Source organism: Plasmodium gaboni, chromosome 13 (assembly GCF_001602025.1).
Source record: "Plasmodium gaboni strain SY75 chromosome 13, whole genome shotgun sequence".
Lineage (NCBI taxonomy): Eukaryota > Apicomplexa > Aconoidasida > Haemosporida > Plasmodiidae > Plasmodium > Plasmodium gaboni.
This window is the reverse complement of record NC_031493.1, coordinates 1,670,614-1,690,552: the sequence shown is the minus strand read 5'-3', so window position 1 is coordinate 1,690,552 and position 19,939 is coordinate 1,670,614. Positions and strand designations below refer to the sequence as shown.

The following is a 19,939-nucleotide window of genomic DNA, read 5'->3' as shown; positions in this document are numbered from 1 at the left end:
TATTATAAATATATATATATATATATATATATATATATATATATATATATATATAAATATATTTACATATGTATAATGAATTATTTAAAGTATGAACTAATAAAAAAGCCAATAATATATAAATATTATTTTTATAGATAAATATATATTGAAGACTATAATGAATTTAAATTAGAATACATATATATAAAAAAAAAAAAAAAAAATTAGAACTATATAAAAAGTATACAACAATATATTAATATGAATTAATAATAAAAAATATAATATAATAGTAATATTAAAAAGGGGTATATTAAAGACCAAAGTTATAATATATTCTTAAAAATGAAATAAAAAATTAAAAAGAAAAAAAAAGTATATATATTTTTAAAAATATATATAACATGGATTATGATATAACATAGAGGCATCCATAACATTAACCATAAACCTATTCATAATAAATAAATATATAAATAAAAAAATACATATATATATATATAATATTAGATAATATAAAAATCTATTTGGTATTAAAAAGAAAATATGTCTACAACATTTAAGTCACACATGTTTCTATAATGGTCCTTCAAATAAAAATATGTTTATATATTTTTAAAGAAACAAACAATAAGATTATGCATATAATATATATTTTATAGTTCTCTTTATTTCATTTGTTAAGATATTTTTATTTTGTTTATATTAGTGTATATACAATTAAAAAAAAAAAAAAAAAAAGCACAAAACTCTGAAGTATTATCCAAGGTAATAATACTGTAGATATATACTTAAATTTTTTGAATTAAATAAGGAAAATATCGACTTATTAGAATGATAATACTAAAATGTTTAATATATTTATATATGTATAATATATATATATTTGAGAGCATATCATTTTATTATATATATATATATATATATACATTTTTTTTTTAATATTAATTTATCTTATACACATTTTATATGTACTTAATTAAGATTAAAAAAGAGAAAAGAAATTTCCATATAAAAAAATAAAATATTATAATATAACGTTTTTATAAAAGTTCTTGTACCTATTTTTAATATTGATGATATGCTAAAACGCATCTTTTTATATTTAAAAATAATAAAATAAAATAAAATAAAATTGATATATAAATGAATAAATAAATAAATATACATATATATATATATATATATATATATATATATTATTTCTTCTTTTTTTTCACAATTACATAATAACCTTTCCGATGTATAAATTAGCTTTCTTTAATATTGTATTTGTTTATGCTTAATATAATTTATAAGGATTTTCTTATAGGATGTATATAATATATATATATATATATTTTTATGCTTATTAGGTATTATTTCTTTTTATATATTGTTATTATAATTGTTTGAATTATTTTTAAAATACTTATTTTATATTTTACCCTTCTCCTTTGTCCTAATTTTTTTTTTTTTTTTTCTTTTTTATATTATTATACGTTGGCTTAATATTATATATATATATATATATATATATATATATACATATTTCTTTTATAAGAAAAAAATAAATATAATATCTCATTATACATTACTATATACATATTATATATATATATATATTTTTTATTTAGTATACATTTTTTTTTTTTTTTTTTTTTTTTTTTTTTTTTTTTTTTTTGTGGAATATTGAAATTTGTTTAATGTGTACACTAAATATAAAGATAGAATATTATTTTGATTCTCTTCTAATGAATTGTAAAAAAGTGCATATTTGTTTGTTTTAGTGTTTATTTTTTCATATAAAATAGAACATACAAATATGTATAATATGTATGTATTTATATGAGCTGTTTATATAATTATAAAGATTATGTATCTGTGATTTATTTATTATATAATTTTTTATTTCCTTAATAAAAGAAATATATATATTCTAACACTTTAATAAAATCACTCTCTCTCAATATATATATATATATATATGTGATGTAATTGTTTTATGATATTCAACTGTTTTTAGTACTTATAAAAATATGATAACTTTTTTTTAAGTCAACATGTTTATCTTTGCAAATAGGAATATTGTCTTATACAAGATAACAAATAAATGAATATATACACATATATATATATATATATATATATATATATATATATATATATATATATTTATTTATTTATTTATATTTGTATATCTTTTCATATTTTGAACCAAAAATATATTAGTGATCATAAATCCATATTGATGCTATATATTATTTGTTTCAATTTATTTCAACATATTTCTACATATTTCTACATATTTCTACATATTTGAACTTATTTATTTTTTTTTTTTTTTTTTTGTTATCCTACAACAGTTGGATTAAATAACTGCAAATATGTACATGTAAATGTTGATGAAGAATATGACATGTGTAATATTAAAAAAGATGTTGAGATATATAATGCTCCTCAAGACCTTTCAAATATAAACTGTGAAAATATAACACATGTAGGTAGCATTTATAATATTCATATTGATAATTTAAAAAAATGTAAAAGTCCAGAAGAAATAGCTATCAAAATATTGAAATCACAAAACTGGGAAAATAAAAGAAAATATACAAATGATGATGAATATTTTTATAAAAAGAAAAAAAAAGTATCCAATAATATTTTGCAACAAAGTTATATAAATGATTCTTCATATTCAATAATAAATGATCATGATAATATGAACGAAGGAAATAATTATATAAACCAAAGTAATAATTATATAAACCAAAGTAATAATTATATAAACCAAAGTAATAATTATATAAACCAAAGTAATAATTATATAAACCAAAGTAATAATTATATAAACCAAAGTAATAATTATATGAACGAACAAAATATTTATACTAATAAATATAGTAACCAATTAATTAATAAATATCCTATAAATAATAATATGAATAATCATATGGGCAATTATAATTATTATAATAATATTCCTTATAATACATTTGTACAAAATCAAAAGGGGGAATACCAAAATCTTTTACATAATAATTATCATCAGTTTCAAAATTATAATCAAACAGAAAATAAGAATGAGACTATATATGATACACATGTAGATAATAATTTAATAAAACAGATGAATTTATTACAATTAGCTTATAAAAGCAGGTTTAAAAAATCAAATAATAATGTAAAAATTAATGAGGCTCTTTCATATAATAATAATAATGATAATAATAATGATAATAATAATGAAGTAATACAAAATATAAAAAGTTCCATTAACAAAGAAAATAATCATAAATTTTATGATAATCTTCATTATAATGATAATATGAAGAATAACTGTTTACTCATCCAAGGGGAAAAAATATTCAATAATGATTCTACAAAGAATAAAGGAATGCATAATATACAACAAATAAATGAACAAACATTAAATGAATATAAATATAATGATAATATGAATTATAATATAAATCGTGCCATAGATGAGGGAATTAATGGTCCAACAAGTGATCAAATGAAGGAAACTACAGATGATTCGAGAGAAAAACTAATAGAAGAACCAATAGAAGAACAAATAGAAGAACAAATAGAAGAACAAATAGAAGAACCAATAGAAGAACAAATAGAAGAACAAATAGAAGAACCAATAGAAGAACCAATAAAAGAACCAATAGAAGAACCAATAGAAGAACCAATAAAAGAACAAATAAAAGAACAAATAGAAGAACCAATAGAAGAATCAATAAAAGAACCAATAAAAGAACAAATAGAAGAACCAGTAGAAGAATCAATAGAAGAACCAGTAGAAGAACCAATAGAAGAACCAATAGAAGAACCAATAGAAGAACCAATAAAAGAACCAATAAAAGAACAAATAGAAGAACCAATAGAAGAACCAATAGAAGAACCAATAAAAGAACCAATAGAAGAACCAATAGAAGAACCAGTAGAAGAACCAGTAGAAGAACCAATAAAAGAATCAGTAGAAAAACCAGTAGAAGTACCTATAAATGCCCCCACAAATGATCAAATATATCCACAAAACCTTAATGAACATTTAATACCAGTCAATTTAAAAAGCACATGCCATTTCAACAAAATAAAAAGCTCAACCTCAAATATTTTCAGAATTGATAACACTATTCCTATCCAAATAAAGGATAATAATTTTTTAGAATATTCAAATAACAATAATAATACATATATTGATCAACCAAATAAGGAAGACAAACAGCTAGAGGAACACTTGGATACCTTTTTAGATTTGACTGAGGGAGATATAATTAATAATAAGAAGAAAATGAAGAGAATAATTAATTATATAGAAGAATACATAAGAAAGGGGAATATAAAAAATATGGAAAGGCATAAATTATTTTTTAATGATAATAAGATAGAATTAATATATAATAAATTATTATCAAACTGTAAGAACATTTTGAACATAGAAATAAGTTATAGAAAAAATAAAGTTGCGGAAGAATATACATCAGAAGAAGATATAAGTATGAACGATATAAATAATAAAGATAATATATATATGAATGATATTAATATGGATTATTTAAATATGAATAATATAAATTTTAATGACCAAGTGGATTATAATTCCATAGAAAAAATAATTGATAAGGAATATTCTTCAAATCTTTTATTACATAAAAAAAAAAAAAGAGATAAAGAAAAAGTACAAGAACAAAATATAAACAATATTATGATGAATGAATTAATATTTGGGCAATATAATATTTTATTATACTTACTGATGTTACATTTTGATGTTTTTAAAAATAAACATATGAATATAGATGATATAAATGATAATATATTATTAAATTTAAAAATCCATATGAAAAATGTTATAATAAAATTATATTTGAATCAAGTTAAAAATGGAGTTATTGAATTTTATAATATAAATGAAATATATTTAATAGAAATATATAATATATATGAGAAATGTTTATTTTATTTATATAATATATATATATATATAGAAAAATATGACACAGTATTAATAAATTTAATTGATGTCTGTATGTTGACCTTTCAAATACATCATAATGTTCAAGATATTATAAAACATTCGATTAATTTGTTATTACGTGTATTTAAAAATAATAATAAAAAAATGAAAAAATATATTATAGACAATTTACTCATGAATATAAATAATGTTAATTTTAAATACAACAAATTGAATTTTAAGAATTTCCAGAATAATTCGACATATGTTCATTTGGTTCATTTCTTTTTGTTGAAGGTTGCAGAGACGTTTTCTTTTTATGAGGGAGATATGAAAGAAAAATTTTGTCTTAGCAAGCAGAGGGATGCACAAAGGATGAGTCTTGATAGTAAGAAAGGTAAAAATGATGATGATGATAGTGACGATTATTATCATGATGATGACGATAATGATGATTATCATGATGATGATGATAATGATGATTATCATGATGATGATGATAATGATGATTATCATGATGATGACAATAGTGATGATTACCATGATGATGACAATAGTGATGATTATCATTATGATGACAATAGTGATGATTATCATGATGATGAAGATAACGATAGTTTATATAATATCAATAATGATGATAGCGATTATGTTGATGAAAAATCATATAGAAAAAATCCAAATAAGGAATCCATTAATAATACAAGCGATTCAAATTTATCTGAGGATTCCTTTTGTCTATCATTATTCAGCAGCGAAAACGATAATAAAAATAATATTGTTAATAATAATTGTAAAAATGAAAAAGATATTAATATATATTCAAAAAAAAAAAAAAAAAAAAGTCAATTTTATTACAAAGATCCTAAGGAAGAAAAAAAAATATATTCATTAAGAAGTAAAAAAAAGATGATAAATCATTATGATTATCATAATTTAAATAATAATATAAAGAAAAAAAAAATATATAATACACGGACAAAAAATAAGAACATTATTGATAGTAAGAGTATTAAAAATAAAGGTAAAAAGAAAAAATGCATTTTTATCAATAAAACTAATAATTATAAAAAAGAAAAATATAATATAAAATATGATATAAATGGAAATATGCAAAAAAATGAAGATTCACATTTTATGTCTTGTTTCCATAATTTTATGATGAGAAAAAATTTTAAAAGATTAAATAATATAATAAATTATATCTTAATAGAAATGATTGAAAATTATTTGTTTGAAGATAATAAAAATGGTAGAATAATTTTACAACATTTTATTTTAGATCTTATAAAATGTTGTGATAATCCAAGATTCAATATAAGTTCACAATTTATAAAAAATATTATTCATATATTTTTTGATATAATTAATAAAAAATATGATAATAATATAAAAGAAACTTGTCTATATTTATTAAGATATATTTTTAAATATATTTTTAATATATATAATTATATTAATAATTTCTCTTATCATATGTTATATTATTTCAATTATACTATGAAAACAAATAAATATATACAACCTCTATTTTATAATTTAAATAATCATACTTTATATGAAAAACATAAAATATTTCAACATGATCTTAATAATCAAACGGAAGATATTATTATTAATAATAATGATAATAATATAAAGGGAAAAAAAAAAAAAAAAAATATAAATATCAAAAAAAATATAAATATAAAAAAAAAAATAAAAAAGGTTACAAACATAAATTCGGAAGATAAAACTAATAATGATAAAAACAATATAGAATTAAAAATATCACCAAATAAGAAAACATTTAATCAAACTAAATGTTGTAATGAGCCAAAATATGAAGACACAATTCTTAGATGTGTGCAATGTCAATCTTTTTATCATATTAGTTGTATTGAAAAAAAAAATAGTAAAAATATTTTATTCCAAAAAGATACTTATGACTTAAATGAATATAATGAACAAAATTTATTTCTAAGAAATAAAGAACAGAATAAAGAGTTACAAAACGTTGACATATTTGATAAAAGAGAAGAAGAAAATAATAAAAGTAATCTAAACGAATATAAAAATGGAAATAAAAAATATAAAGAAGAAAAAAAAGATATATACAATAATAATTATTATAATATTAATAATATAAATAAAACAATATATACATCAAATATAGTTGATTATAATTGTGATATTTGCAAAATAAAAAATTTGATAAAAATATTTATTATGAGAGAGAGTGAAATAAATAATAGTTTCTTAAATTTATTGTTTAAAAAGAAAAAAGAAAAAAATAAAGGATTTTATTGTTATGATAAATTTATTAATAGCTTGAAAATTTTTATAGTATATTATTATTATATATTGATACATATTAATAAAGACAAAATTAATGATGACATTGATAAGGATAATAATTTTGTATATTCATATATATTGTTATTATATAATAATTTTGTATATGAAAAGAATAAAAAAAAGGATGATACTACAGTTTCAAATTCAACAAAAAATAAAAATAAAATGAAACAGATACAAAGGGGTAAAAATAAAATCAAACATATACAAAGTCATAAAAATAATGACGAAAAAAAATATGATGACAAAAAATATGATGACAAAAAATATGATGACAAAAAATATGATGACAAAAAATATGATGACAAAAAATATGATGACAAAAAATTTGATGACAAATATATTGATGAACAAAAGAAAAAAAAAAAAAATTTAAATTCAATAAATGATATGCTAATTTACGAATTTAAAAATGTTAAGAAAAATGAAGAAATGTGTTATTCTTTTAGTTCTACACATAATTTTGATATATATATAAATTATGCTTGGAAGATGTATTTATATTTTTTCTTTTATGATTTCTTTTTTATAGCATTTAATCAATTATTTTATATCTTATATGAAAATAGCAATAAAAATTTAAGATATTATAGTATATCTATAATTAGCAATATTATAAATGATAATTATTTATATCTAAAAAGTAAACAAACACAACATATATTACTATCATGTTTGACAGATAATTATTTAAAAGTTAGAGAATATACCTTATATATTTTTTATAATTTCTGTAAGCAGTTTCTAGATATAGAAAATTTAATTATATATCAAAAAGAAATTACAACATTATTATATGATCAATCAAAAAAAAATATATATCCATGTCATCAAAAAAATGATACATTATCTAATACACCAAAAGAAATATTACAAAAAAATTATAAAAAAAAAATCTGTAATCTAAAGAATAATAATAATAATAATAATAATAATAATAATGAAGTAGAATTAATTAATACACAGGAAATAGAAAATAATAAAAATAATAATCATCAACAAATTGATGATAAAAATTATTATTCAGTTAATCAACAAAAACAGAATCATAAAAATATTTTAGATCTTAATGAATATATTACAAACAATATTGTTGAATCAATCAAAAGATGTTCAAAGGATATAAAAATAAGTGTAAGAATTATAAGTGTCAAAATATTAAAATATATTATATATTTTAATATATATATCAAAAGATATAATGAATCCATTTACAAAAAGGATATCCAAAATTATGATAATCACATCATAGATAAGGATTCTAATTATTCACATAATAATAATAATAATAATAATAATACTAATTATTATAGTGAACATGCTCATAATAATTATTATGAAGAAAAATATTTAAAAAATCAACAAAACACATCATGTCATAATATACAGCAAATAAATGAAGAGAATATTAAACAAAATTGTAGTGTTGAAAATATTTCTATACTTAATGATTTAATTGAAAGATATGTATCTACATATGATAATGATAACATGAAAAATAGTGTTATGGAAATTTTTATTGAAATTTTTTTTATCAATATTTTTAAAACAATCAAAATGAAAAATAAATATAGTAGTTTCAACAATGAGAATAATCAAATACATTCTTGTTATAATAAAAAAATAGGAAATACAGAAGATGATATTTATTATGAATCATTTTTAAAAGATATACATTCTGATGAAAGTCAATCATTACAACAACATGAAAAGGACAAAAAAGACAAAGAAGATGATGAAGTAGATGATGAAGTAGATGAAGAAGAGCTAACAGATCAACATAGTCATAATAAATATATAAAAGTTGAAAAAGATATTTATATCTTATTTATTCATCTATTGTATGTTATGAAAAATAAACACAATATAAATATTGTAAACAAAATGCTTTCCTACCTTGATAAAAATATAAAGAAATATCAGGAATTATTCGATTTAACTGACAAAATTTTTGAGAATAAAACATTAAATGAAACTGATAATTATAATAATAATAAAATATTAAGAAAAGGAAAACAAACAGATAATTACAAGTATTCAAAATGTAGTGATACAAATTATTATAATAATAGTATATATGATTATAATGTCGATAATGAAATAAATACAGAAATAGAAACAGAAAATGAAGAAGACGACCAAGAAAATGAATATATAAATAAAAATATAAATGTAAAACAAAATGATAACAAAAAGAATAAGAAGAAAAAACAACGTAAAAATAATAATATAAAAAAAAAATTTCATAAGGATAAAGAAAATCAAAATATTTCTAATAGAGGAGATCAACAAAATAATAATTATATAGCATATAATAGCAATATGGTAAATATTAAAAATAATGTTTATAATATATATATTAATAATTCCTATAAACATTTAGATATTTTAAATAAAAAAAATATAACATATATTTTAGAAGTATGGATTTATAATTTAATTTGTCTTTTTATAAAAACTCGAAGAAATAGTTTACTAGAAAATGAAACGAGGAAAATTATGAATATTCTAAATATTATTATAGAAATTATTCCTGAATTATTCATAAAATATGTTAATTTTTTTTATCCATATATATATAATAATGATGTATCAAAAGATGTATGTGAATTATTATCTTCTATATTTCCATATTGTAAATTAGATTTGCAATTAAAATTACAATTTAAGAAAGTTACATTTAATAATTCTTTATTATATCATCATAATATATTTATATCAAGATCATATATACAATTATTATGTACATTGCATACATACATATTTTCTAATTTTGTTTATTTTAAAACATATATAGAAGAATGTTTTATCAAACTGTATAAATACAAATTATGTTTTCTTATTAATAATACAGTGCTTCAGCTCAATAATTTTGTAAGAGAGTTCTATTTAATGAACCAAGAGCAAAAGGAAGAAATCAAAAATAATTTGATACGTTTATATAACAACCATTTACAGAATGTGAATCCAAATAATTTAAGACATGATAGAAATGTAAATGATGAAAAAAAAGGAAAAGAGTTAAATAATACTCTGGAATATAAAAATCATGAATCTAATCAAAATAAAGATGAATCCAATAAATATAATGATAAAAATCCAAATAATTTATCAAATCCTGAACATTTTTTTATTTATAATATTATAGATATTACATATGAAGAATTTATTTCTCATTTAGATCTATATAAGAAACATATTTTTGATATATTTTCGATTACACACAATGATATAATAAACATTAATAAATATGCATGGCTCATATCTATAATGTGCGAATTCATAAATATGAATAAAATAATTATTAATGATGTGTATAATGTGAATGAAATAGATGAATCAGTACATATACAAATACAAAATGAACATCAAGAAAAGCAAACAAAAAATCACAACAATGATAAGAATAATATAAATGTAAATATATATAGTAATAATAATATTAATAGTAATAATAATATAAATAGTAATAATAATATTAATAGTAATAATAATATTAATAGTAATTATAATAATTATAATAATTATAATAGAGAGCCCTTACTATCAGACAAATTTAATATTCTTTGTTCTAATAATAATATGAAATATATTAAATTATCAGATATTGTAAAAAATGTCAAAGTCTATATAAATGCTATTTTATATTTTGAATTTATTTATAATAAACAAAATGATTATATAAAAAGATGGAATATTTTAAAATTAAAAAATGAAATTATTTCTGAAATTATACAAAAAAAAATAAACATAAATAAAATAGAGAAATGTAATGATATTTTTAATTACAAATTTTATAACGTATCCTTAATATTAGTTAATATATTAATTGATCTATTTTATATAACCAATGATATTAAATGTAAATGTTTTTTCTTACATTGCTTATGTAAAATATTATCAAATTATCATAACTCCCATTTTATTAATGATCTAAAATTAAGAAATGTTTTCTTCTATTGTATTGATGCATTTTCTAATTCTGCATTACAAAAAAGTTTTCTTTACTCTCTTCTTCAATTAATTAAGACATATGAACAATTTCTACGAAACAAAAATAACATTAACATTGCTCAAAGTGGTAACACTAAAAACAATGAAAACAATCATATTACATTTAAAAAAATGACACAAATGGTGACAAACGAAGAAAAACAGCACAATAAAAACAATATAATGAAAAAAAATAAAAATAAATGTTTTTCAAGTGATGAACTAACTACTTGTGATGATAGGGAATATTCCTCCTTTGCAATTTCTTGTATTAACCCACAAAGTTCCTCTTCTCAAAGTCCTAATTTATGCGAGAGTAATGATAATGAAATAGCTAGCCATTCTGGAAAAAACAATACCAAAAAAATAAAAAAAAAAAAAAAATTGGGTCAGGAAGAAAAAATGAATACAGAAGAATTATACGAAGAAAACGAGACATCAGTTGCAGATATAAAACTGGAAGAAGAACTTGTAAAAGGTACAAATAAAAAGAATCAGAAAAATGAAAAAATAGATCCAAAAAATTATAGCATTAATGAAAAAAAGCTAAAAAAAAATCATGTAAAATGTCAAAAAAATTATGGTCAGGAAAATATTAAAAATTATGAAAGTAATAAAAATGATGTAAATGGTACACACCATTTAAATAATCAATTGGTAGATGATCATAATATTACTAATAAAAGAAATGTGGACAAAAATCAGAATAAGGATATTATACACGTTTTGCTGGTAGCCTCACTATTTTCTCAAAAAATTATTGATTTATTAATGGTAAATAAATATATGTATATGGACTGCACACAAGATGAATTAAATTTTATTAAATGCTTAGGTATACAAATATTAAGTCATTTATATAAAGAAGGTTTTATTCAGAGTAGTAAAATATCACCAAGTATTTTTTGTTTATGCTTTTCTCCTGATATAAAATTAAAATCACGTAGTGAAAAGGTAATAAACTGTATCATAGAAAAAGAAAATTATAACTTTTTAAATAACTTAGCTGAATGTTTACAATATCTGTTGTTTTATATAATTGAAAATAATTATATGTATAATAATAGGGAATCAAATAATATAAATAATTTATTCTTATTTAATAAAATAGAATCAAGTTTCTTCAAAACATTGCTTGATATTTATGAAAACTTAACATCCAAAAAATTAAAAATAAAATATCTTAAAATTATATTGAAAGAGATTGAAAATACTTGTCACTTTATTTTATACGATAAAATAATAAAGTTTATAAGAGAAACAAATGGAAAATATAATAATAGTAATAATCACAGTAATATACATGATAATAATAATAATAATAATAATAATAATAATGATGGTGATGTCTATTATAATAAAAAAAATATTTATAATAATCAAGATTTGTCAAAAAATATTATGATTCATATTTATCCTATAAATCAAATTTATTCATATATTATTAATAGGTATATAATATTACCAAATAATAAAACTATTAAAAAGAACGGTAAATCAAAAAAATTTAAAGAAATTACTACATCTTCTTTATCTTCATGCTCTTCATCATATTCTTCAAATGGTTTGTATAATAATGATGACAAATTTAAAAAGAAGAAAAATAAAGAAAATAATAAAAAGAAAAAGAACAGTGAAAGATCTAAACATAAAGATTTATATTATAAGGAAAAAACATCATCATCAAAAGATGATTCAAGTGTGACAGAAAATATATATGATAATGATAATTATGAAATTAAGAACTGCAAGAACATTATGGAAAAAATAAGAAATAAATATAATTATTTATTAAACGATTATTATATGAAAATGGATGAATATATATATATTAATTATTTCCTATTCCTATATTTACAAATTTTAATAAATTTAATATCATATTTAAACTTTTCTACATATAATGAAATAGCCATATTGATTCATGACATTAATAAACTTTATTGTATTATATCATCAACACTACATATGGATATGTATGCAGATGATATTTCAAAAACAAATGAAGAATCCTTCTATACATTTAATGATCATATGAAACAATATACGAGTGTAAATGATATAAACATGGAAAATGAAGATTATCTGTCTATTAATTTAAATTTAAACAAGGTTAAGTGCTTTGTTATGGCAATTTTAAATAATTTGACGAACAATTTAATAAAACACTATGATATAGACACATCAAAGTAAGAAGAAAATTAAAAATATACAATATGTATATATATATATATATATTTATTTATTTATTTATTTATTCATTTGTTTATTTTTTCTTTTTCACCTTTCGAACAGATTAAATGAATTAATCGAAGAAGATAATATTAAAGAAAATAAAATAGAGGATGAAAAAAGAGAAGAACCAAAAAACAATATTTTTAATTATTTGGAATATATATATGAGTGTATTGAAATATTTATTGAAGATAATAATACAATTGTTGAAAAATATTCTAAATGTCATTTGAATATCCATAACTTAAATAACGATTATATAAATAAATTGATAAATGTAACATAAAAAATAAATTTTTTTTTTTTTTTTTTCCATATTTTTAATAATATATATATATATATATATTTTTTTTTCTTTTTTTAGGATGGAAAAAACAAAAAATTTGTACAAAAGAAAAAACAAAAGGAGACAGCTAAACAAAGACGTTTGACATTAAAAAGAAATAATTAAAGATAAATTAAAAATAAATATTTATATAGAAAAATTTGCCCTTAAACATTTATTTTGTTATGTCTAAAAAATATATATATATATGTGTTTATTATTTAATTAATTTGTAACTTTATTTATATAATTTTTTTTTGATATGCAATTTTTTGTTCCTATAATTGTCATATGTGATTTTATTTTTTTAATAAGGCCTAAATAAAATTATTTTTTGTAAGTATAGCTTCCACATGGAATTATATTAAAACATTTTCGAGTATTTTTATGAATATTTTATTTTAATACATATAAATAATTATATTTAATTTCCTAATATAAATATATATATTTCTTTTCTTTGATTTTGTTGTGTAAATATATATATATATATATATATATAACGTATGCTATATGATGGAATTTTTTTTTCTCTTGTAACATTTTCATAAAGGAAGAAAAATAAAAATAAGAAAATTGAAACTTATTTGTATTGGTTTATGTATAATAACTGTTGTTTAATAAATAAATAAATATATATATATATATATATTTTTTTTTGTTTTTTCTTTAAGTTTATATAGAATTTACATAGTTTGTAAAACATAAAAAATACTTATTCCTTTTTTATATAATTTAAATATATTTCAAATTTTTTTTTTTTTTCTTGGATTTATACAATGCATAGGAAAATTCAAAATTTTGAAAAAATTAATTTTATTATTTTTTATCATTTTGTTCTTATTAATATGCATAAGTACCATTTTTGAAACGTCCTATTTTGTAACATATATATAAATATATAATAATATATATATAATATAAAAATATATAATATAGAAAAAGAAAAATATTATATACATATTATAATATATATATATTATTATATATATTATAATCCACGTCATACATAATATATATACATATATAATAATATTCAATCCATTTTTGTTAATAAAATACATTATAATATTATATATACATAAATATATATTAATATATATTCTATTTTATTATCATTTGTATTTGAGTAAATTTATTCTCTCATAAAAAAACATATATTATATATATTATATATGTGATATAATAATTCCTTTACATTTTTTTTTTTTTTTTTTATCTTCATATTTTGTGAATTATATATTAACATCTGATTACTCTTTTATTTTGAATATAATAAATTATAAACTGTTCTGAAAATTTTATATTTTATATTTTTTATGATTTTATTTTATTCTTTTTTTTTTGAAGAATAAATATTTAAATAATAAGATTTATATTAAATGTATCTAATATGTTTGTATAACTATGAAAAGAACATTGAAAGTATAACATGATATATACTAATGAAATATATAAATGTTATTTATATATTGGAATGTATATAAAATAAAATGAAATTATATGGAACATTATATACATATAAAGAATAGTCTACCACACTTTATAGAATATTATAATATATATATATATATATATATATATATATATATATTATATATGTACAATTTTTTTTTTTTTTTTTTTTTTTTTTTTGTTTATGTTACTTTTTCATCATACTATTTAATTATATGATGTGATTTTATGTTGAACCATACGTTCATTAATTAATTCATTCATTAGTTAATTCATTTATTAATTGTATATATATTAATATATTTTTTGTAATTTTATATAATCATTTAATTATTTGTTGATATGCATATGTTTATATAAGTATTTCCACGTTGAAATGCATAATTTAGATTTATTTAATATATATATATATATATATATATATTTTTTTTTTTCTTTTTTGAAATATACATATTATGGATTTTATAAAACACCTAAGTGACAATGACAAGATCCGTAATATATGTATTTTGGCCCATGTAGATCATGGCAAAACAACATTAGTTGATAATTTAATCAGTTCAAATAAAATAATAAGTGAGAAAAATATTGGAAAAATAAAATACTTGGATAGTAGGGAAGATGAACAGAAACGTCAAATAACAATGAAAAGTTCAAGTATTCTTTTAAAGCATATTTATAATAAATATTATGTAAAGGATATGTTTATTGAAAATAAGGATAAGAATGAAAAGAATAATAAATTAAACAATAATAATAATGGTATGATTAATGAGCAAAATGTTGAAGGAAATATGGATAACACAAAAAATTGTGATAACACAAAAATTTGTGATAACACAAAAAATTGTGATAACACAAAAAATTTTGATAACACAAAAAATTGTGATAACACAAAAAATTTTGATAACACAAAAAATTGTAATAATATTGAAAGCGGAAAAAATATAACAAAAGGGGAGGAAAATAATATAGATACTTTTTCAATAAATATAATTGACACACCTGGACATGTAGATTTTTCATCTGAAGTATCTACATGTATCCGTATATGTGATGGTGCTTTAATATTAGTAGATTGTATTGAAGGATTATGTAGTCAAACAAAGATTGTATTAAGACAAAGTTGGAAAGAAATGATTAAAACTATTTTAGTTATAAATAAAATTGATAAATTAATTACTAATCAAAATATGGATAGTATAAATGCTTATGAACATATAAATAATATTATTGAACAAGTAAATGCTTATATTTTTCAATTATATATTGAAGACAATATGGATAATGAAAATGTTGAAACAAAAAATGAATTAGAAAAATATTCTTATTCCCCTTTAAAAGGAAATGTTTTATTATGTAGTAGTATACATTGTTGGTGTATAGATATGAATATTTTTTGTTATTCGTTTTGTAAAAAAATGAATATCGACACTTCTAATTCTTATAAAATCAAAAAATATATGTGGAATCAATATTATTTTAATGTGAAAGAAAAAAAAATATTAAAAATACCTAATGAAACATATACAAAGAATAACAATAATAATATAAATATAAATAATAATAATAATAATTATTATAATTGTACTAATGATAATGATTATAATAAAATAAAGAAAAAAAAAAAAAATTTATTTTCCTTAGTTGTATTAGATTTGTTATGGAAAATATATGATATGACCATTATAAATAGAGATGATGAACAAATTAAAAAATTGTGTAAAGAATTAAATATATGTGATTCATTTATAAATAAGAATCAACAAAATAATTTAGAAAATAATACATATATATTAACTTATATTATGTCACGTTTTTTAAATTTATCTAGATCTATATTTAATGCATGTATTGAAATATTTCCATCTCCAAAAAATATTGATGAAAATAGACTTTTTAAAATATATCCATCATTATATAATGATGAAATATATAAACATATTATAAAATGTTCTACTGAGAATTTTACGATTATTTATATATCCAAATATATATGTGCAAATTTACAAAATAATACTTTAGTTGGATTTAAAGGATTCTATGATAAAAATACTTTTCTATCCATTTGTAGAATATATTCAGGAGTGTTATATGAAAATATGATATTATATATATGTGGTAAATCTATTAGAACTATAATAAAAAAACTTTTTATATGTATGGGTGGAGATTTAATACCAATTCGATATGCATATGCAGGTAATATTGTGGCTTTATATCTTTCTATACTGCACGATGATGTAAAGAATAATGTAGGAGATAATTATTTAGAAAATGATGATATAAGATGTGATATAAATAATATAAATGATAAAAGAGAAGAAAGTGATTTTATTCCAAATGGTTTAGATATAAATTATAATAATAAAAATTTGTTATGTAATAAAAATATGGAATATTCAATAAATAGAAATAATATAAATATGGAATATAATAATGCATCAGATTTACAATATTTATCAAATACGTTAATGAATTTAATAAAAAATAAACGTAATAATAAAAAAGAACATAATATATTTTTAATGAATAATGATGGTATATTTTTAAATAAAAATATTACCTTGTCAAATTATAAAAATGCAGATTCATTTATATTACCATTTACAGATACATGTTCTACTATATTACATACGATAATTGAACCAACAAATATTCAAGATATGAATAAATTTTTATATGGTTTGATTTTATTATATACATGTGATACATCTATAGATATAGATTTTAATGAAAAGGGAGAATATATCCTAAAATTCTGTGGTGAAATACATATGCAAAAATGTTTATCCGATTTTGTTAATATATATAGTAATATAGAAATTAAAACATCAGATGCAAACATTTCAATAAGAGAAGGAATCCATGAAAATTTTATAAAACTTAAAAGAAAAAAAAATAAAATACCTGATAATTTAAAAAATTTATATAATTACTATTTAAAAGTACAATCATCTCAAGGACTCCTTTCAGACTGTTCACAAAAAAATCAAGAAAATGATATAAATAATAATATGTTATATAAAGATACTTTAAAAAATCAAAATATAAATAATCTTATGAATAATAATATTGATGATAATACTGATAAAAATAATGATGTCATTTCAGATGATTTATTTAAAAATGTTCATATAAATAAAGATAATCATTTTTTAAATATTTTATTTAATTATAATAATAATACAATATGTCATAAATTAAATAATGATGCTTTTTATCTTTTCGTAAGTGTATTAAATATGCCAGAAACTTTATTAAATTTCTTTGACAAAAATTATTCCAATATTCAAACTATATTAGAAAACAGATCTATATCTCCACAATTTTTAAATTATAATAAAAATGATTTATCATCAACAAATGAAAATTTTATGTATAAACAATGTTTAATTAATCTAGAAAAATGTGTAAATGAAATATGTTTTTCAGAGAAAATATATTCTGACAATATCACAGATGAACTTATAAAGGAAGATATTCAAGAGGAAAATAAAGATAATATGACAAGTATTAATGAAAATAATGAGAATACAGAAAAATTAAATATATTAAAAAAAAATAAAAATTATCACTTGCAATTATGGGATATATCTGTACTAAATGGAAGTATTACTTTGTTATATTTAAAAAAATATTATAATAAAAAAAATAATAACCAATATTTACAAGATAATATTTTAACTAATGAAAAATATAGAAAGGTTATAAATGATAGGTCATTTATTGATACCTATTTATCTGATAATAATAGTGATATAAATATATATTTGAATAATATATGTCTTGGTTTTAAATTGGCTTCCAAATATGGTCCCATAGCACAAGAGCCCATAAGGTAAAAGAAATATATATATATATATATATTATATATTATATGTTTGTATATATATAATATATATATTATATATTATATGGTTGTATATATATATATATATTTATATTTATTTTTTTTTTTAGGGGAACACTTTTTATTATTGAGGGACTAATTATTGATGAAGAATCAAAGGATGAAATGTTTGAAGATATAAATAGCAATGAAGAAAATACAGAAGATAAAATTAATGCAGGTAATATCATTGCATTAATGAAAGAGGCATGTTTAAATTCTATGCAACAAAATAAATTAAGAATATATGAACCTATGTTAAGATTAAATTTGACTTGTGAAAGTACTGTATTAGGAAAAGTCTATAATGTATTATTAAAAAGAAGATGTTCTATTTTATCAGAAGAAATAAAAGATGGTTATTTCTTATATTGTATTGATGCCTATTTGCCTTTATTCAATTCTTTCAAATTAGCAGAAGAATTAAGATCAAAGTGTTCTGGAAATGTTATTTATGATATTCAATTTAGTCATTGGAATAAATTAAATGAAGATATATTTTTATTAAATGATACATCAACATTTATATATGATGAGGATTTTGATGTGAAATTAATGGAAAATACAGCAACGGACATTGTTAACTATATTAGGAGAGCAAAGGTAAAAAAAAAAAAAAAAAAAAAAAAAAAAAAAAAAAAAAAAAAAAAAAAAAAAAAAAAAAAAAAAAAAAAAAAATATAAAAAAAAAAAAAAAAAAAAAAAAAAAAATAATAAAAAAAATAAAAAAAAAATAAATAAAAAAAAAATAAATATAAAAAAAAAAATAAAAT

General features: G+C 18.0%; 2 protein-coding genes across 2 annotated transcripts; both read left to right on the top strand.

Moving 5' to 3' along the window:
- Window positions 1–2,380: 2,380 nt before the first annotated feature.
- Window positions 2,381–13,946, top strand: PGSY75_1348400 (putative membrane protein; the record flags this gene model as incomplete). Its single annotated transcript, XM_018787518.1, has 3 exons — window positions 2,381–13,449; window positions 13,556–13,772; window positions 13,860–13,946. The coding sequence occupies 3 exons, from the start codon at window positions 2,381–2,383 to the stop codon at window positions 13,944–13,946; spliced, it is 11,373 nt and encodes a 3,790-aa protein (XP_018640260.1).
- Window positions 13,947–15,730: 1,784 nt separating this feature from the next.
- On the top strand, window positions 15,731–19,770 carry PGSY75_1348300 (putative elongation factor Tu; the record flags this gene model as incomplete). The annotated part of the gene is made up of 2 exons (XM_018787517.1): window positions 15,731–19,116; window positions 19,239–19,770. Coding segments are annotated over 2 exons (3,918 nt in total), but the record flags the coding sequence as incomplete, so codon positions are not given.
- Between the last annotated feature and the right edge of the window lie 169 nt (window positions 19,771–19,939).